Genomic DNA, 21,058 nt, shown 5'->3' with positions numbered 1-21,058 from the left:
AGCTAGAAACAGTCTGGGCTCGTGTTTTCTAAATCTGACTGTGGCACAGAAAAGGCCACACAGGTCTAGTGAGTCAAGGCTGTCGTCTTAGTGGAACAAGAAGCTGTTAGCACAGAAAAGGCAGGGTGAAGTGTAATTCTGGTGTGTGTGAACTGCTACAGCTCATACAATCTTCTCTGCCTTTTCAGAGGCAGGTTTGAAACAGGGCTCTGATTCTCTTGCTGTAGCTTGTCCCAGTTTTTCTTTTTGGATCACTGCCACTACATTATAAATAGACCACACTGTTAGGTCCTATATTCTGCTAAACCATACAGATCTGGGTGCTTTCAGATATAGCTGCTTTTTGAGTTCAAAGTACTTCTGGCTGCCAAACTAATTTTCTTCCCTTGGCAAAAGACTTTCACAGGCAGTTTTTTTAGTATGGTTTATGTGAGATTTAGAGTCCTCAAATGCACCTTCACCCAGATTTAATCTCACTTTGCCTGTTTTCACATTTTCCTCCTCATAGTGACTTCAGTTAAGCAGTCTCTCACAGTTTTGGGTTGAGAACTTAGCTAATGTTCTTCCAAGCAACATTAAATGCAAGTATTCAGGCCTTATTCCAGGTAGTTAGACCAGCAGCTAAGACACCATCAAAGCAGATGACTCTGGGTTGCAGCAAATTATCTTAGGCTCAGTCATTTGACAAGGGGTGAACAACCTTTCCTGGGACAGGGCTTGGAATATATCATCATAAGTTTGTGTTGGGCAAAGCTGGATGTGTGCTCAGCACATCCAACCTAAGGTCTCCTGATGCCAAATCCAACTGGCCTAGGCATGGCCCGTTTCACCACACAGCTCCTGGGAAGCTGAGTCATTACCAGAAACATTGAGGTGCTCCTGGTGTTTCACACAGCAGATTTCAGGCAAACATAATACCCAGCAGTCCTGTTTTTAAAGATATCTGCTTGATGAATAGGAGCTCATCTGCAGTTCTTAGATATATTTTAAAGCCATTGTTCTTCAGATTAAAATGTCTGGCTATAGGTCTTAATATCCTAAGATATTTTGTGGTTTTCTTTCCAGATTTTCTACCTACCTCCTATTAAAAAAAAAAAGAAAAACACAACTCCTTAACTTGACTCTATTCCTTTGTCTACAGCTGGAGAAAGATTCATGTTTTGCTGGCCTGCTCAGTTCCCTTCAAACTCCCATGTGTTAATCAAGGAAAGACCAGCAGCTGTAACTGCATCTCTTGCAAAGACATGCAAGTTTAAAAGATATTATTTCTGGTGATAATGGAAAGACTCTATAAGGAGAGCAGAAGAGTTTATGGTCACTTTTCTGGCACGTCCCAAACCAGAAGTCTGAGTTAACCATTGCTCAACAGCTCAAAACTAGCAAAGCTGAAAAATACCATTCCCTGGAATTGGCACAACAAGAAGTAACACCAGTACTGTTGATGTGAAACATGCCTGCTTGAGTTCTTGCAGACACTAAGGGTGCACATTCATCACCAACTATTACAGAGAGGGAAAGACCTGAACACGCCCACCATGTTTCACTGCCATTATCACTGAAACTGTAGGATTTTCCTAAAGCCATTTCTACTTTTTCGAAGTCATAACAAAAAAAGAAATAAATGTTGTTTTCTGGAGCACTTGGCACAATCATATTCTCCTTTTCCCTATGTGCCTTCTGAACAGTTCCAGAATCTAAAATAAGCCAGGCAGGCCATCAAGGGATGTCATTTACAACCCAGATGCATGTGCATAACCATTTGCTTCTGAAAACAGTGTGTAAACTGTGGAGTGGTGATCGGTTTAGATATTCTGCTGCTGCCATTAAGTCATCCCTGAACGACTCAGCTTTAGTAATGTTTCAGTGTGTAATTACTGTGTGTATGTGTGTCATCCCACTTTGGCAGCTATGAAGTAAAGAGCTTGTTGTCTAGCAAGTTTCTCTCTGCTCCCTAATTTCAGATGTAGCAAACCCTGTGAGGCTGCAGGACGCTGGCGCCGCACTTGCCTGTGCTTTCCAGCAGCTGAGCAGGCCGGATGACTGAGGAGGGGTGGTTTTTCCTTTTTGGGATAGTTTTGAGCTTCAATATAGTTTTTCTCACTGCTTTGGATGGTGTGGCAGTGGCTGTGGGCCCCGACTTTGAACTTCATTGATACAGTTCTGAGGAGCCCGGGCTATCCCGAAATGCAAGTTTCGTAAGCAGGGTAAGTTTTCTGGGAGCTTCTGTGGGTGTCTGGTGTAGGTGTGAAGCTTTTGTAGAGAGTGAAACCTTCAAGAGACAAAGCTAAACCTATCTTGCAACTGGGGAATGCTTTTCTGTTATGCTTGTTTCTGGTTTTATAATTTATAGATCTGTCTTTCTCCTGAGCCATGTCACACTGACTCCTTGGGCACCCAGAAGTGAAGAGAGAGAGAGCTGATCTTGTTCACATTTGTCAGCCTAATTTCTGTGCTAAGGGGAGCCAAAACACACAATCATACAGGCTGTATTTAAATAATTTAACCTTCCACTGAACGTTTCAGTTACTATAGTGACTGTCAAAAGTAAAATACCTAGCCCAGTAAATCAGCTTTTATTTCAACCTCTTTCTTTTTCAAATTCTTCTTTTTATTTAATACAGAGATAGGCAGGTAAATAATTCTTAAGTATTTTCCTCTGGGGGAAAAAACATTTCTTTTTGTAGTCTTTTAAAATTTCTGTTAGGAAAAGCCTTCATAGGAAAGAACAAATTTCTCACCAAGAAGAAAATTACTTTTTGATAGCACCTGATGACTACAAATGTCCCTCAAAGGCTTAAAATCTTACAGAAAGATGGAACTCCATCAAGTGTAAATTTCTGCTGATAGGATTCATATACCATAAATAATGCACAAAATTCAAAATGAAATTTTATCATTTTTCCCCTCAGGGAGGAGTTTCTTTTTTTATGAGCTAGTAAGAAATAGGTTGTAGGTGCTGGGAAGTGTCACGGTCTGTGCTGTGGATGCTTCCAGGATCCTGTGAATGAAACAGTTATTGGTAGTCACTTCCACTGCTCTGTCCCTAAGGAAGACAAGACTTTGGCCCATGATATTACAGCTGAGTGATTCTTTTGATTTATAGAATTCTCTCTTTAGCCACTTTTTATACTGTTATTGGGCTATAGAGGTATAGATACGTGTGATTTTTCTTGTTCTCAGAGGTGAGTCTGTGATAGTGTGTAAAGTGCCACTTACTGGAGGAGCAGTGAAGTCCCATTCACAGATAAATGCCCTTTTATTATTCCCAGCACAATGGAGATGAGACACTAAGTCCTCAATGTCCTCAGAATCCCCTCCAAAATAATTCTTACTACTCTGAATCAACGCAGCATTTCTGTCTTGCTGCCTGCTTCCAATAAGCCATTTCTCTGGTGGCCTCTAAGTAACAACTAGATAATGGCAGTAGAAGATGGTTACAACAAAAGACACTCTTGTGTCATGTTGTGTAAGCTACACTACCCATGATTAGACTTTTTTTCAGACTGTTGCACTATTTTTCTCTGTATGTCATAGATTACAGAAAATGATAGAGCTCAGAAAGATGATCAAAACAGGTGGTCATTAACAAGACAGAGTAAAGAAAGAAGCTGATAAGCATAAAAAGGCTCCATTAACTCCCATGAGATTTGCATGGACAAAGTTAAAACGAGAAGTGAGCTCCTTAGGCCATGTTGTCAAAACCCCTGGCTTGGTTTTCTTCTAAACCTGCAATTAATCGTGATTAAAAATGAGAAACAGACGCTACCTCAGCACTGCAGCAGGTTCCTTCTGCCATTGTGCCTGCAGTTATTTACCTTGTGCAAACTCTGAGGTCCCATTTAAAATGGTTTTTCTAGCTGAGACTACAAAGTCAAATCCTCAAAATCAAAAAAGAGGTGTTTTTCACCTCTCCTAAATGGTGTATCATGCTTGTGAGTCACTGCCAAAACCTCTGGTGGAAACTGTCAGAAACTGCTGTGTATTCATAAAATACTAGGGAAGAAACAAGTAGCAGAATTCTTTATGAACTAAGCCAGACAAGAGTAATTTCTTTTAGTTGTGTTCAGATTAAATGTTATATCAGTGAATACATTGATAAACATCTGAAGACTACAGGAATTGCATTTTCAAAGGCACAGACAAAACTCTTTTCTCCTGCCTCAAATATGTAATATCCAAGTTCAGTTCTTCTCTGCACTCACTGCACTGAAAGCTGCCATGTACTTTGTATGCAGGTGTACAATATTTGCCCTTTAGAAATTCTTTAGTGAGTAATGTGGCTGTTAAAACCCAAGGGTTGTAGTGAGGGGATAAGGGATAATGAATTAAAACTGCAGGAGGATTAAGGTTGGACATTAGGAAGAAATTCTGTAGTGTGAGGCTGGGGAGACCCTGGCCCAGGTTGCCCAGGGGAGCTGTGGCTGCCCTGTCCCTGGCAGTGTTGAAGGGCAGGTTGGATGGGGCTTGGAGCAACCTGGGCTGGTGGGAGGTGTCCCTGCCTGTGCAAGAAGGTTGGATCTAGATGATCTTTAAGGGCCCTTCCTACACAAACCATTCTATGAATTCTTAGAAAATGCATCCACACTGGACATATTTATGTGTCACTAGTGTGAGCATGTGCACCAGTGGTAGAAAGCACAATAAAATCTTTTTTTCCTGCCTATTTGTTTTAAGCCAACCTTTTCAGGCTAAGGAGTACTTCCCAGTATTTCAGATTTGTATTCCACTTAGTGACAAGAAATTAAAGCTGCACTTACATGTGTTTGGGCCTTGTAAATTCTCAGCTCTCTGTACTTGGGATTGAAATTTTCTGTACTTAACCACTTCTGGGTGGATCCTCAGCCTTGTAAAACTTGCTTTAAAATTAACTTTGAATGTAAAAGTAGTGTCCTAAATTAACCTTCTTGCTTTAAGATAACCCTTGGTGATTTAAAATTATGCCCTTGAGTATTATATTGAGAAACAGTTCATTATTACTTACAGAAGTAATGTTGTGGGTGTTTATAAGCAGATAACATGCATTAAGATGCTTTTGTCTCATGTGGTGGTGATGGTCCCCATCCAGTAGAGGCATGGGTTTTTCTTTTTCCCTAAAGAAATGTTGACAAGTGTCACAAGACACAAACCCTTGATGTTATCCAGGTGATTATTTAGTTGAGCTCAGCCTGGGAATCATATTCAGAGTCTGTTGTTTCTGCTATTCTAATGCAGTGAAGATTTTCAGGGCTTTTTCTGTGTTCTTCCCTTCGTGCCTGGAACCTTCCTTCACACATTGTACCTGTTGCACAGATCTTGCTGGTATTTACCACTTTTCTGAAGTTATCTTGGACAAGAGGAGGCTACTTAGATTAAATGTGCACAAAATGTAGGGCTTCTTGTAAAAGTCATTGTGCTCCTTTTGTTTCCCTAAATAACATAAACTGTCATTGTGATTGACAGGCTCCCTTCAGTTTAATTTATGTGCATGCTTGAAGTTATGGTTCTCCTGGATTTATGGTATCACTTCTAATGGCACTTTTCTTGGAATGTAATTTAATCAGTCATGAATATGACCCTCCAGCCTTGACACATGAAATGGTGTGTATGTGCTTTAAAAGAAATGAAAACCTTTGAAAACATCCAGATTTGTGTGGCTTCCATGTGAAGATACTGCAAACAGGCATTTCCATCACTGTCCTTTCTTCAGATGAAGAGGAGTTAAGTAACTGTGAGTCTATCTACTGCAGAAAGATGATTAAAGATAACAACGAAACTGTTCCACTAATGGGCAAGAAAACAAATCCATCTGGTGTTCCCCTTTCAAACTCCTGCTGCATGTATAAATGAGAGAGACCTGAGGAGCACAAGGTGCCTTCAAAAAAACCCATGCTCTTTAGAAGTGGAAGATTATCCTGGTTAGGTGAACACAGTGTTTTCCTTATTGGGACAAATATTTAACCCCTGTCCTAGAGACATCAGGCTCATGCACCAGTCTTAAGTTGGTCTCTCCTATCAGCTGGGCTTCCTGCATCCACTCTCCAGACATGTATAATCTGACAAGAACCTGATGGTGGCCTGATGGTGGTCAGTGTTTCAACACAGAAGAAGGCAGAGTGATCTTTTAAAGAGATCAGATGGCAGCCTCCCATGGGAACGTGAGAGGTTATAGAGAGGCAGAAGGGAATTAAAAAATGAAGGCTGGGAGAGTGGGAGCTTTGAAAAGTGCCATCACAAGCAGCAACCTGAATTCACTCTATTTTTCATTATTCTGATTCACAAGACTTCTTCATTATGTTATGGTATAAAACACTTCCATAATTTAGACTAGAGAATTAATAAAAGGAGGAAAGGTTTGTATTTAATGTGAATGGGGAAGTACAAGCAGTAATTAATCCTTGATGCTATGGTGTTGGAGTCAACTAAGTTATTCCAGAGTGAGCATGAATTCATAAACTTTTCACTCCATGGCTAATTACTAGCTATTATGGCAATTTCTTAGACTATGAAGGCCTAAGCAATTGCAGCTGTTCTAACTTTTATAATTCTTAATAATCAGTGGAATCACTTTCCACAGAAATTGTCATTAGTTACTTGAGACCCACTGCCTGGGTGGCCCAATTTGTCCTTCTGTCATTAAATTCAAAAAGAGAAACCCTTTGGTTGCATAAGGGGGAGATAAGTGTCTGAACAGCTCACAGTACACCCAGGACTTCAAAAAGGGGCAGTTCCATGAAAGATGATGATGTTGTTATAACAAGCAATCACTACCACTCAAGTACTTAAGTTTGTATCTCCCATCAGTTTTGTGGTATCAGTAACAGTCACCTTGGGGTTTTTCTCACCTCTCAGCTAAGAGCTCAGGGTGTGGCCAGCAACATTCCTGTAATGTCAGGAACAAAAATCATGTGCATTTTAATGCAGGGGTTGAACACGTTCTATTAATTATATGTTTCTATTCTGTTTTACTTTGGTTGCTTCAAAATGCTTCCTCTGCTCTGCCACTAAGCAGCTCCTGCAGCTCCATGGCTGCCATTTCTCACTTGACAAAACCTATTGGCAATATGCACTTTCTGAAGAGATAATGACTTCCCCTTCTGGAAGGTCCTGGTATTTGGGTGGACTAACAGGATATAATTAAGTACAGGAAAACCAGCAGGCAGGCTGGGAGGAGTGCTGCCAGTGTTGTTGGAGGCTGGTTGTGCTTCTGGGCAGTGCTCCTGGGAGCGTGCACCATGGCCACGTAAGCACTTGGGTGTTTGTTGGCAACTGTCCACCTGCCCTGCATGGTGGCTTTTGGGTTTGGTTTGTTTTTTTCCCCCATGGTATCCCCAGATAACCCACATGCCAGGGTAGATGAGGTATGTCAGCCTCCAAACCTGTTGAATGCCAAAATCTCCAGCACAAACACCCTGTTGGGAAAGCAGGAGCTGCTCTCAGAAACATCAGCCTGTAGCACCCTGTCCTCTCCTGTTGCTGAGCCAAGGGCACGTGAGATGGTCTGGCATAGAGCTTGGCCCTTCTGGCTTCAAGGAGGTTCACTGTGGCCTCCAACAGATGTTTGCCTGTTGGGACAGCTCCTGCACCTCAGGAAAAAAGCAGGATGAACCCATGTTTTTTGCAGTTGTTCTTAGTCTGTCTGCCAAGTCCAGACCTCAGTGAAACATCAGTGATTTACAGCAGCTGGCAGAAGTGATGGCAATGGTCCTGTTTCTGTCAAGGTTTTTCCTGCACTCTGAACAGCACCTCCTTGCCTAAGTCATTTCAGAGACACTGTCCTGCTAATCAGAAGTGGCATTTTACTTGCTGCCTGCTTAGAATGCTTTCACAAGTATATCTCAAATGTTAAAAGGTCATACATGTTTAAACAACCACATACAGAGAATTAACACTTGGATCACCAGGCCATTGGAAAATGAGATTAAGTAGGGCCATTAGATCATACTATTGCTGGCAGTTATCAACAGATTGTTCAGCAGTGTCCTAATAATATGGTGCCTTTTAGCATCAGTATGTGTACTTGAATTCACTGGAATGTAGTAGAAATGTAAGATAGTTTCTGAGCAATTGGCCATGTGGGAGTCACTACATCCAGCACTGAAGCTCCTCTGTCCTTGGAGAAATGTAGCAGTGTTTTAATGAGATCTAGTAATACCAAGCCATAGATTTTTGCCTCTCAACTCCACATGCTTTTAAAGAGCAACATCTTCCTATTCTTCTCATGTTCCTTCTTCTGTGTTGTTTCAAATGTCACTCATTTTCCCTTTAAATCATATTCATAAGGAAAATAAATAGTTAAATGTCATGCACTGCCTGGCAAGATTACACATTCATTCCTGGATGGTGGAAATGCCTCATATTATTTAAGATGTAACCTTTCCAGCTTTCTGACTGAATGATTATCACTGCTGATGGGTCTGAAAGGATCCATCCTGATGGCTCCTGGCTGGAGGAATAGGGACTGGAATGCAGCAGGTTAAAAAACATGTGCATTTGTGTGTGTGTGCATACGTGTGTGGCTGCTCAGTAAATCCCTGGAGTTGCATTTGGCTGTTGGCACAGAAGTTGGATGTAAAGCTGTTTTCAGGCTGCTGGGGTGGCTGCTTAGACAATTCAGGATCTAATGCTATGTGTTCTCAAAAGATCTAGAGCTCTTTTGCTCATCTTTTGACATGAGGGTGCTGGGCACAATGTTGGAGGTTGGGATCCCCCTGGGGGAAAGCAGAAAAGTCTCAGTCCCAGGGTCCTGTTACTTAGAATGCCAGAAAATATAAATTTTCAACCTTGTCCTGGGCATGTACATGGAGTGCTTTGCATGTACATGGAGGTTTAGGGTTGAGCCTCCTTTGTTTACTAATACTTTTTAAATACACTGTGTTCAACAGCTCACACTTCTTTCTGGAGATTGATGGGTTTGAAAGCAATGCCACTCCAAGCAACACGTCTCCTCCTGTGTTTTCAAAACCAATGGATTCAAATATTCGTCCATGGTAAGTTCTGGAAGCATGTGCAAAAGCCACACTGCAAATACATCCATTTTCTCTTCAGCATCTACTCCTTATTTCTCCTTAGACTTCTGAGCTGAAATTTCTCATATTTTTTCTTAGCCTTTGGTCACTTCAAAGACAGAACTCCACAGGAGGTCAGTTGTTGCTAGATGACTTACCTACTGCTGTCATGTACCCTGAATGTATCAGGCCTCAACTCTGAACACATTTTAAATCAATACAGTATTTTTTTTTAATCTTAGCCTCCTATTTATGATACATTAGGACAAACTCCATGCACCCATTTGTGCATTTTCTACTGGGTGAGGACTACAGCTTATTTTAGCAAATCCTGTTCCCAGCTGTGTGCTGACATCCTCCCTCTTTTGCTCATTAACAATCAAACAACATGAAGATGCTGAGTCTGAAATATTTGAAGGCAAAAATTTATGCTGAATGAATACAGAAAAATTATGGCTGGGAAGATTGCACTTAATTTTAAAAAATGTTGGGGATGCTAACAGCCAATAATTATGGATAAAGGAAATATGCACCAAATCTAGCACAAGCCCAGAATGGCCACAAGTTTTTGTCTCTGATGGATGTCTGACCAGTTTTTTGGAACTAGCTGACAGTCGGATTTTGGTTTCAGAGGAGAGGTGTCCAAATTTCTCCCTCTTGTTCAGGGACTGACCTGCACAGGACACATGCACTTTGTCCCCAGATTCCTCCTGGTTTTCTGCAGAGAAGTGATGGTCTGAATATGAATGGACTCTGAGCTACCAGCCTTGTTTCAAAGGGAATATCTGCAGAGCAATGCTGAGTCCTTGCATTACTGTCCATACATCTCTTTTGTCAATAACTACTAGTTCAGGCTAAGTTATTAATCTGAGGTGGTTAATCAAATCTGAACCTTACAGAAAAAAAAAATCAAGTGTGAAAAATTATAATAAATCATTTTTAAAGTCAGATTGGCCTTTAGGAATGTCTGTAAATCCTGTACAGCTATTACAAAATAATAATGCCATTGAAATCCTTTAGATTTATTACCTAAATATGTATTTAGGGCCCAGTTCTCAATTTCTTTCAGCTGAAGCTTCCATTCCAGTTAGCTGCAAAATACTGTGCATGGCGTAGAGAATCTGTAGGTAAATCTTTTTCATTGTGTGCTTTCAACTCATGCACTGTTACTGATTTAGCACTTGTTTTGTGACAGATGACAAATTAAGCATGTGAAAAAGAAGAATGCAAGCTTCAAGCACTCAGGATGTTGTATAAAAAGCAGCAGATTGTTGGAACTTCCCACAGTTTCAGGATCTGTGATGAAATAAGAGCAAAACACACAAACCAGATTGCTTTTCTCATGGCTTTTTAAATCTAATAAAATCATGAGGGTGTCTTCGTTTTTACCACTCACTTTAAAATTCCTGGGGGAGTAAAATGATAGAATTAAAAAGGACAATGTCCAGTTAGGCTAATGTTGGTTCTACTGTAAATACTGCTTCCTCCTACTGGCTGATTTTTCATGCAATTTGCCAAAATGTTTTCCAATATCTTCCTGACCTAGCACTTAGGGTTTTTTTTTGTTTTCTGTAGTGCATCTGGGAATGGGGAAGATATGGATTCCCCACAGTCTCTTCAGGATGATGCAACTGAATATAGCCCTAATGCGGGCAGCTGTTGGTGAGTGATGACATGCAGTATTTCTTACTTCATTTTCAATGGATTAAGACTATGATAGGGCAGATCTAACCTATTTTGCCTGCCATGTTTTAGAAATAAGGTCACGTGTGAGCACATCTGATTCTTCAGTAATTAAATGTTGAAATAAACAACTGTGACCTCTCAAATCTCATCTTTAGTGTAAGGATTTTTCATATATGATGTTTTCTAGATGACAACACGTGACCTAAACGTCATGAGCAACTAGGCATGAGCTGGGAGTATTTCTGATTGGGGGAGAAATATTAAATCATATTGCAGAATAATATATGATCAGGAAAGATGTATAAGAAGATGTGAGGTTAAAAATTACCTACTGTGAGTGGGGTGGGTGCAGCTGAAGTGCAGCATCAGGTAACCAGGCACTGAAGTCAGCAAGCTGTGGAGAGATCAGAGAAGTCTTTCTTAGCCTTTGTTTTAGAAGGATGGGTAACTGGGAAAAAAATGCAAAATAAAACACTTGGGAAAAGTACATTTTTATTATAAAATCCCTCTCAGCAGGCACTTATCTGCAAATAAACCATCTGCAGAAACATTCTGAGAGAGCCATGCAAAGATATATATGGAAGTGGGGCAAGTATAAGTAGTCTGGGGCAAGGTATTGTAACTGTAAGCACAGTAAATTGAATTATTTTATTTTTAATCATTAAGTGCTAACATGTCACAAGGACCCGAGCAGACTAGTGCCCGGAAGAAGCTGAAAAGATACCTGTTCAGAGCAGTGTCTGAGGGGAACGTGGAGGAGCTGCAGTGTCTGCTCGCCGAGCTGAAGGAACGGTCGAACGCCTGTTCCAACATGACCGTGCCAGGTGAGCTGTGGGGCTCCTGAGGAAGGTTTCTAGCTCCTCTGAAGGAAGGTGGGTATCTCCTCTAGAGAAAGGTGGGTGGCTCCTCTGGCAGCACACCTGTCTGCTAAGACTGGAGAACATCTGTGCAGCAGCCAGTTGCCTGTGAATCTGCAGTCACTGGTTTGCAATGTCATGTTTCCCACCTTTCCTCTTTCTAAATGAAAGCTCCATTTACTCAGTCAGTGACCCCCTTGCTGCCTCTGAGGCAGCACTGGGGCGTTTGTTTTCTGTTTATGATGCACAGAAGGTCCATCTGCACTGTGTTCCCAGCCTGCTGCACCACCAGACTCAAAGCTGAAGTGTCCGTCCAAACTTCAGTCAACTTGCAGTTTAGCCAGGGCTTGTGCAGCAGGGTAGGGTGGGTAGAGAAGTCAGGAAAGAGTTCTGGGTCTGTCTGGAGTTACTGTGGTGGTGGGATGTCCGAAAGAAAACACAAGTTCATTGATTACCTTATTAATTAGCACCACGTCTCTATTGTCCCACCAAGCTCAAATACAAAGTGAGTAACACGGAGTCATTGTTTGGCAAATAACTAATGTTCCACCCCTTTATCTTTAATAAGCTAAAGATTGAATTATTTTCCATCCCCTTTAATAAGAAATTATGATCTAATCTCTACTCTTGTAGATTATCTGATGAAAAAATTCACAGCTTCAGATACTGGCAAAACCTGTCTGATGAAAGCTCTGCTGAACATCAACCCAAACACTAATGAGATAGTGAATATGCTACTGTCCTTTGCAGAAGAAAATGATATTTTGGAGAGATTTGTCAATGCAGCCTACACAGAAGAGGCATATAAAGGTACTGCCATCTCATACCAGTTCCAGGTATATGGTTAAATCCACCATCCATAAAAGTAATGTTTTCTTCAAATGTTCTAATGGTGGCTTGAATTCCTAAAACAACTGTTAATCATCATCACTGGTGCTGTTCATTGTGAAACATCATTAGTGTTTCCTAATGTGCTGAAGAGATTCATTGCTAATTACCTGTGTCTGTTTCAGGCCAGACAGCTCTAAATATTGCCATTGAAAGAAGACAATATGAAATAACTCAGAGCCTTATAGAAAAAGGAGCTGATGTCAATGCTCATGCCCAGGGTATTTTTTTTAATCCCAAACACAAGCATGAAGGCTTCTATTTTGGTAAGTGGAAATGCAATCTCTCTGAAAAAAATAAGGAAGGAATAACCAAGCAATTAAGACAGTATCTAAGAAAGGCAAGTGTGAATAATTACCATAGGAAAACCTAGATTAGGAAACTCACATCATAAGATATAAAAAATGGCACAGAACCTTTTGTAAAAGAAACTTGCCAGAGGGCAACATATTAGAAACATTCAGAAATAATTACCAAACATTTACTATAAAAATTGTAAATGTTAAATGGCAAATAAAATGTAACAAAATAGCTTCTGGAGGTTTTCTCCATATCATGTTTTCATGCAAATTAAGCTTTTATAAAACAAGAGCTAAATTCAATACAATCAATATGTAAATGTGCTTCATATATTAAGATGCTTAAAACAGTCACTCTTACAAAATTATTTGAATGCTTGTAATAAAACATAAACATGTTATATTTTGTAATTTTGTAGGTGAAACTGCACTGGCATTAGCTGCATGTACCAATCAACCAGACATAATTCAACTGTTAATGGACAATAGCAAGACTAATATTACTTCTCAGGATTCCAGAGGAAACAACATCCTCCATGCTCTGGTGACTGTGGCTGAGGACTTTAAAACCCAGAATGACTTTGTAATCCGGATGTATGATATGATTTTGTTGAAAAGTAAAGACAGGAATTTGGAAACAACAAAGAATAAGGAGGGTTTGACACCCCTGCAATTAGCTGCAAAAACTGGGAAATTAGAGGTGGGTATTATCTCAGTAGCATCTGAGGGAAATTAGGAGAAGAGCAAATTAGAGGTGGGTATTATCTCAGTAGCATCTGGGGGAAATTAGGAGAGGAGCAGGAGTTAAGGGCAACTATGTGCTCAGACATTAGTGCTCTGCCATGTAGTTTTCCAAGCTGGTTATGCTGTACTATGGATCAGTAATACCTGGTGAGCTAATTTTGTTCAAAATACAAGGAAATATTTCTATTGCAATGTTGCTTCTATCGTTAAAGGTTTCCCTGTAACAGTTCCTCTCTTTTACAAAGTTCACATGCTATTTAAAACCAGCCTTGCAAACCCTTCTGTGTACAGAAAATCAGGCATTCAGCATTTATGACAGTATTACTGTGGTGTTATACACTGAATAATTTCAGAAAGCTCACTAGAACTGCTCTCTTATGCTGCTGTTGATTTTGGTTCTCATAAATCAACTGTATTGTGGTGAAGAATTGACAATGGGATAATCTTAAAGCAGTTAAGTTAAAGGAAGATGTAAGTGTGAAGACATGGAAAATTGTGCTTTCATCCTTTAGAAAAATGATAGAAAATCCAGAGGTGTTAAAAACACTTTATTTCCTAGAGGTCTGTCATCTGTAACAGTACTTAGTGAATAACAGAAATACATTGAATTACTCTGCTGTGGAAAATATGATAGTTAAACGATGGATTCGGCAAGTATGTATGTCTGCTTTTTACTTTCCCATGAAGAACATATCTGCTTACAAATGATTCTGTTAATGTTTTAGATTCTGAAATACATCCTGAGCAGAGAGATAAGAGATAAGCCCAACAGGAGCCTGTCAAGAAAATTCACAGACTGGGCTTATGGGCCTGTTCAATCTTCTCTTTATGATCTGACAGAACTAGATACCACTGCAGACAATTCAGTGTTGGAAATTATTGTCTATAATACAAATATTGGTGTAAGTTATCTATTTCTACTATCTGTTCTCTAGCAGTACACTCATTCCAGATGTGTTAACCTCTCCATTTGAATTACTTGTAAAAGAGTAAAACAGTCATGTTTGCTTCTAAGTTCAACTCCTAATTGTTTTTCTTCCTTCAGAATCGCCATGAGATGCTGACCCTGGAGCCCCTGAACTCACTCCTGAGAATGAAATGGAAGAAGTTTGCACGACACATGTTCTTCATGTCCTGCTGTTTTTATTTCCTGTACAACGTAACACTAACATTAGTTTCCTACCACAGGCCTAATGAAAATGAAGTGAGTACAGCAACTTCATCTCACTACGTTGTCCTTTGTATCTGGAAGGAGGAAGAGCAGTAATGGAGGAGATAATTGCATTTTGTGAAAGTAACCCAAAGTGCAAATAGATAATGTAAAGATAGGTAGTACAATTTCTAAAAGTGTGGGGAGGGTATTTTGATTTTCCTTGAAGAAAGAAACTTCTGCTATTTCAAATATTCATCTTAGAGGGCCAATTCTGTAAATCCACCAGAAGGAAAAAAAATCTTACTGGAAGGGAAGCAATGGTGTCCCCAGAGCTACATACATGAGGTTTCCTGTTACTTTGCCTTTTACCCTTCAGGTTTGAAGCTCAGTCTTTCACTTTGGACCTGTCTTGCAGGCTCCACCTTATCCACTAGCTCTAACACGTGGTGTGGGATGGCTGCAGTTATCAGGACAGGTGATGGTTATGCTAGGAGCAATATTTTTAGCCATAAAAGAGGTAAGACTTTTTTTTTAGAACAACAACTTGAATGAAATTGTTTTGAAAAATGAGTTTTGAGGCCTGGTTTTCTTTTACTGCCATTTCTGCCTTTGCTCTCCCTCTCCCACAGAGTGTAGCCATCTTTCTGCTTAGACCTTCAGACCTGCAGTCAATTCTCTCTGACGCGTGGTTCCACTTTGCATTGTAAGTCTGCCATGCATGTCTTTTAGACCATCTATAAAATGTTCATCTATCTTAACATCACAGAGAATGTGCACCTGCAGCAGGTGCTCACTTTTTCTCTAGATTATACCTTTTTAGAGGGATGGACATAATTTTGCTTACAGTTTTTCTGTAACACACTCTGATCGTTGCAGGACTCAGCAGCAGTCCTGGGTGTTGGTGTGTATGGACTGGCTTTTTCTGCAGTACTGTCTGTATCTCTTTAGAGCTGTCTACAAAGAAAAGTGTTTGAGGAACTTGGTTAATAAATTAGATACAGTCTCACACTCTTGGACTACTTCAGGAAGGAGAAATAGCATAAAGCTGGTTCAGCTGGTTGATGGGATTCTCCCATCAGCTGGTCTAGATAAAGCACAGATGATTCCCTCTCATTTCTAGCATATGATTGTAGGATCAATGAAAAGAGAGGTGGCTTAACTCTACCTTTCTTCCTTCTCCTACACCCACACTGATACTATCTTGTGCTGCTGAGAATCTGGTCTGCATGCTATCACAGCTCATCACACCTTCTCCTAGTGTCTTACTTCCTGTAATGATTCTAACAATTCATTAAGCTAAAGCTTGAATTAAATGGCTTCGAAGATCCTATTAAGAATTATTAATGTCTTTGTCAGCAAAATCTGCATTGACCAGCTATTTTAGGGAGAGCAGTACACTTAAAGTAAGCTTTAATAAATATAAACCTAATATGTTAATATGCTTATATTACCTTTAATAATCTATTTTGTTGTTAAACTATAATGGAAATGTTCATAGAGGAAAACAATGCAATGTGAAATTAGAATTAAAGCATAAGAAACCAAGGCTTGTTTTCATGTTGATCCATTGTGTTGTTGGTTTTGTTCTTGTAATTTCCCTTTTACATACATGTGTTTGTTTTTTAACAGTTTTATACAAGCTTTGCTTGTGATCTTCTCTGTCTTTTTGTACTTGTTTTCCTACAAAGAACACCTGGTGTGTCTTGTTTTGGCAATGGCCCTAGGATGGGCTAATATGCTCTATTTCACCAGAGGTTTCCAGTCCATGGGCATTTACAGTGTTATGATTCAAAAGGCAAGTTTGTTTTGTTTTCTTTTATCTGCCTTGTTGTGATACAATCCCAACCAAGCATATTCAGCAACTTGGATGTAATTTAAAGTTCATACTGAAATTTCTTATTTGCAGTTTGTATGTATTATTTCATCAGGATACACTTTTTAACTTTGCCAGAAACTAGCTGATATCTTAAAACTATCCATTTTTCCTATTAAATATGTAAGTAACTTGTGTTTTTTCAGCAAATGTAATTCTGCTATTTAATTGCATCATGTGCTGCAATGCCCATATTGTACAGAATTAGTCACCCTATGACAACACACCAGGGTCATTTGTGAGACTAAAAATCAGCCCTAAATCTTCTCTGGGTTTCTCACTGAGAAAGCAGTTTCCTTAATTAAAACACTTCAGTGTGTAGAACACCTGTACCCTGCAGAATTCCTGTGTATAAAACTAGTTCTCAATTGTTGTTTCTGATAAATATTTAATTTAATTTTTAGGTCATCCTGCAAGATGTGATAAAATTTTTAGTTGTCTATATCGTGTTTTTGCTGGGATTTGGCGTAGGTAAGTATTACTGGAGAAAAGCACTGATGCTCTGTGTGAGTAAACATTTTAGCATTATTGTGAATAAGAACCCTATTGCCATGATGAGAGCTCATGTTGGGGTTTCTTCTGGAGATTAAAAAGCCAAGTGTAGAGATTTAAAGTGTCTAGAGACTTATCTGAACAGAGAAGTAGTTGGGCTCCTGCTTGTCTGCCTGCAATTTCATTTGGTTGTGGGTTCTTTCTGCTCCCTGCTCATCTGTGCTCTAGCTGCTGTGTGTGTGCCTGGGCAGCTCTAGCTCTTGATTAAGCTGTGAATTTTGAATTCTTTAGGATAAAATGCCATGTACATGTAAAACATAATTGTGATTAAAATTTTTCTCCTGCTTTCTTCTCAGCTCTTGCTGCATTGATTGAAACTTGCGAAGAGGGCAGCGAGTGCCGCCATTCCAACAGCAGCCTGGGACCTGTTCTCTTGGATCTTTTTAAGCTCACCCTAGGACTGGGTGATCTGGAGATCCAGGAAAATTCAAAGTATCCTGTGCTATTTCTTCTGCTTCTCATAACTTACGTTGTGTTGACTTTTGTTCTTCTCTTGAACATGCTGATTGCGTTGATGGGAGAAACAGTGGAAGATATTTCTAAAGAGAGCGAGCACATCTGGAAGCTCCAGGTTTGTTTGGGAGTTAGTTTGCTTAGTCAAGTGTAGATGCATCAGCTACAACCTCTTGAGCTGTGTCTGTGGTTGTTCATCCTGCTAACAGAAGGGGTTAGCCATGAACAATGACAATCCCCGTTGGTTTATGTGTGCAAATAATGGAAATAAGTCATTTTAATATAAGAGTAGTGTAATAACTTCAGAATAAAGTATCCTGAAAGCAATCCTATGGCTCAGATTTCTAGCCCCAGGCACTGTCCCATACCTTTATGACTTTCCCTTTGATGTGTCAGGAGGAAGGTGTGTTCCATTATCTGCCCAGAAATCTATCACAGTGTGCTCTGCCCTTCCGTCCCCTGCGACTGAGCAATGCATGAGTTTATTCCAGTTTCTCACACCTCATCTGAGCCTGGTCTTTTACCAAAGCTAAAAAGCTCTGATTCCCAAGCTATTGTTGAGAATACAGTCATAATTGGGATTGGAGTTGCTTTCTATGGTGGGTAGCATCCCACTGCAAGTTGCATATCCATCTCTCCATCTTTGTATCCCTGTGTCAGGGTCTTGCATGAAGGTGTTGGTGTTAAACCCTAAACACTGAGTTTAGAGGGGGATTTCTTGGTTCTTCTCCAAGTGTTCCTTCTGTGGTGGGGCTGACTTGGGAAAGCTGTGGACTCTGCTTGCACAGGTCAAATAAGGGGCATTCCATGGTATTGCTGTCATTGGAATCTATGTTGGTTATGGATTGTGGAGGGAGGTGTGATATTATACTGAAACATGGAGCCTGCAAACTGTATGTGCTAGGAAATCAGACACCTCAGAATATGGTTAACCATGCTCATGTTATTATTTATTGTTATTAGAGAGCCAGAACTATTTTGGAATTTGAAAAATTCCTACCAAAATGTTTGAGGAAAAAATTCCAACTGGGAGAACGGTGTAAAGTGGCTGAAAATGACACCAGGGTGTGCTTAAGGTAAAGCAAAGCTAAAACACTCTGCTATCAGTTCTGCTCTGTGTGTTTCTTCATGGTTATTTCTCCTCAAAATCTGCTTCAAAATATTTCTACATCTCTACAAACTATATTAGGTACATGAAAACCCAATTTGTTTTTCCAGTTGTGACCAATTGTTTTAAATGAAAATATATAGGGGTTTTTATGTAGAATTTTTTTGGTAAGAACATTGGTTTTCAACTTTGTATGTTTTTATTGTACACATAGCAAGTCTGCTTGCAGTCAGTGTCACTTTGTCAGTCTTGTTGAATGTCAGCTTAAAAGTAATTTATTGAAATTGCTGCTAATTAATGATGACCATATTAAAGAATATATTGTTATTCTGGTTTATGAACAATACTGAAACATTTCAGATGAGTTTCAAGACTGTACTTGCACTGTGTGAAATTACAGAATAGTCTTAGTATTATTCTCATCTTCAGCTAGTACATAACACAGCAAAAAGCCTTTTAGTACAAGCAAAGCAGGTGCTGATAGTAAAGTATCCCAATGTCAAGAAGGAATAAAGATATAAAAAGGGAAGCCCAGTGATGCAGCTGGGGGATAATGCATGCTAATAACACAACTTATATACAATATAAACAGGATTAATGAAGTGAAATGGACCGAGTGGAAAACACATGTTTCATTTATTAATGAAGATCCAGGGCCAACAGGTACTGCAGAATTTTTACAACACCATATTTGTGAAATTGTTGTGGTTTTATTCCTAGAAATGCTTTGATATTGTTTATACCTTCAAAAATATAAACTCTAATAATCTAGATATTCAGCTGTGCTTTACTGCTGGGGAAACTCATGGCGAATGTGGTAGGGGCTGGTAAATTATTTTTAAAGATTAGGAGAGAGGGTTGGTTACAAATTCTGTTTATGGCTTGGTGCCAAAACATGGTGATTTTACCTTTATTTTTCTCTAAGCAGTTGTGCTTGATATAAGTTTTAGATTATCTTACAGTATTGTAATGGCATGAGGCTGGGGAAATTTTTAATAGATAGAAAAGATGATTTTTAAAAGGTTGCCACAAAGTAGATTTAGTCCTTAAATAGCCATATATAGGATTGAAAAATCTGGCAAGAAATTGGTCTGATTTTACGTGGCACTACTATAATCTGCTGCTCCTAACCCTGGAACATTCATGTTTAAGTTTTGCAATATATATTGGATGACAAACTTCCCCTCGTGGATGTTGACCAGGAAATTCAAGATGCCCACCTGCTTGGAAGTGTAATGGAGAAGTGACCTGACTAGGAGGTGTCCAGTGTCCTTCTGGCTGCAGGTGTCAGTTTACAACAGGGGCAGATGAGGATCTGGGAGACTCATTCTGGTTTGTTCTTGAGTCAATTGGCATTAATATTGCTTAGCAGAATAAGTTCACTAATAATGGAAAGAGGCAGACAGGAAAAAAAGTCTCTATGAGATATGGTAGTAAACTGACAACTGGCTGCTTAAATAAATGCATTTATTTTAAAAATGGAACTATTACTCAAATTAAACATCTATTAATAGATGTGCAAAACTGCATCTTGCATATACAGTTTCTACCATATCCTGTTTTGTTTATAATGCATTTCTTTGCAGATCCAAGCAAAGTTGAAGATAATTCAAGAACTAACAGCAAAAATACCCTGAATACATTTGAAGAAATGGATGATTTGCCTGAAACTTCTGTTTAGTTGTGCTGCATTTGATGTGTGGTGGTTCTGAAGGTTGAGAGCTTCAGCAGTGGATGCTGAAAGCTTTGTTGGTATTTCTGACAGCTGGAGGCAGCTGGAACACAAACTTTCAGTGATATGGTCTGATGAGTTTAATCCATTTGATCAGGACAGCTAAGCTTGAAAAAAAAAAGGACTATTTCACTGGTTCAGTTTTGAGCCTCTTTAAAACTGATGCTGTCCAAGCTTGTGTGACACTATTCAAACTTGTCTTGAGACTTTTTACTGGATCAAAAAAGGTCAAATGTGAGATATTTCTTCCTTTTGAGGAAAATTAAGATCGTTGTGATCCCAACCTGCTTGTCTTTTGGAATCTCTGACTCATGAGAAACATTTTGGACACTGAAAAAAACCTTCTTGTCGTGGAGAAAAGAAAGGCATTTCAATTCTGAAGACTATTAAATGAAGTATGTTACTTGGAAATAACTGTTCTTGAAACATTTGAAGCTTTTGTATGGATTGTCAGTGTTATTGGAGGCTTGATCCCACAAGTTGGAAAAAGCCCCTTCAGGTCTCAGTAGCTTTGCCTGATCTGTTTTCTTGGATGTAATCCCTAGGGTATAACATGGTGTTTATTGTTTTTTATTTATTACTGTGTATATCAGCTTTTCCAGAAAATAACTGGGCAGAAACATCATTCATGATGGAGAATATTTCTGAATTTGTTCCAATCACATGGTCTTCATTTTTCCTACTCAGCTTTTCTCTGCTGGTGCGTCTTTGCTGCTTGCAAAAAAAAAA

General features: G+C 39.4%; 1 protein-coding gene across 1 annotated transcript; it reads left to right on the top strand.

The window, feature by feature from the left end:
* The first annotated feature begins 5,730 nt into the window (after positions 1-5,730).
* On the top strand, positions 5,731-20,278 carry TRPV3 (transient receptor potential cation channel, subfamily V, member 3). The gene is given in 17 exon segments (XM_010009078.1): positions 5,731-5,862; positions 8,860-8,966; positions 10,560-10,646; positions 11,337-11,494; positions 12,161-12,337; positions 12,541-12,681; positions 13,134-13,414; positions 14,184-14,360; positions 14,504-14,662; positions 15,027-15,128; positions 15,241-15,314; positions 16,241-16,406; positions 16,889-16,955; positions 17,333-17,607; positions 18,453-18,565; positions 19,190-19,260; positions 20,184-20,278. Coding segments are annotated over 17 exon segments (2,382 nt in total).
* The last annotated feature ends 780 nt before the right edge of the window (positions 20,279-21,058 follow it).

The sequence above is a fragment of the Chaetura pelagica genome, unplaced genomic scaffold (assembly GCF_000747805.2).
Source record: "Chaetura pelagica isolate M959 unplaced genomic scaffold, ChaPel_1.0 scaffold72, whole genome shotgun sequence".
Classification (NCBI taxonomy): Eukaryota; Metazoa; Chordata; class Aves; order Apodiformes; family Apodidae; genus Chaetura; species Chaetura pelagica.
This window is presented reverse-complemented; position numbering and strand designations above follow the sequence as displayed.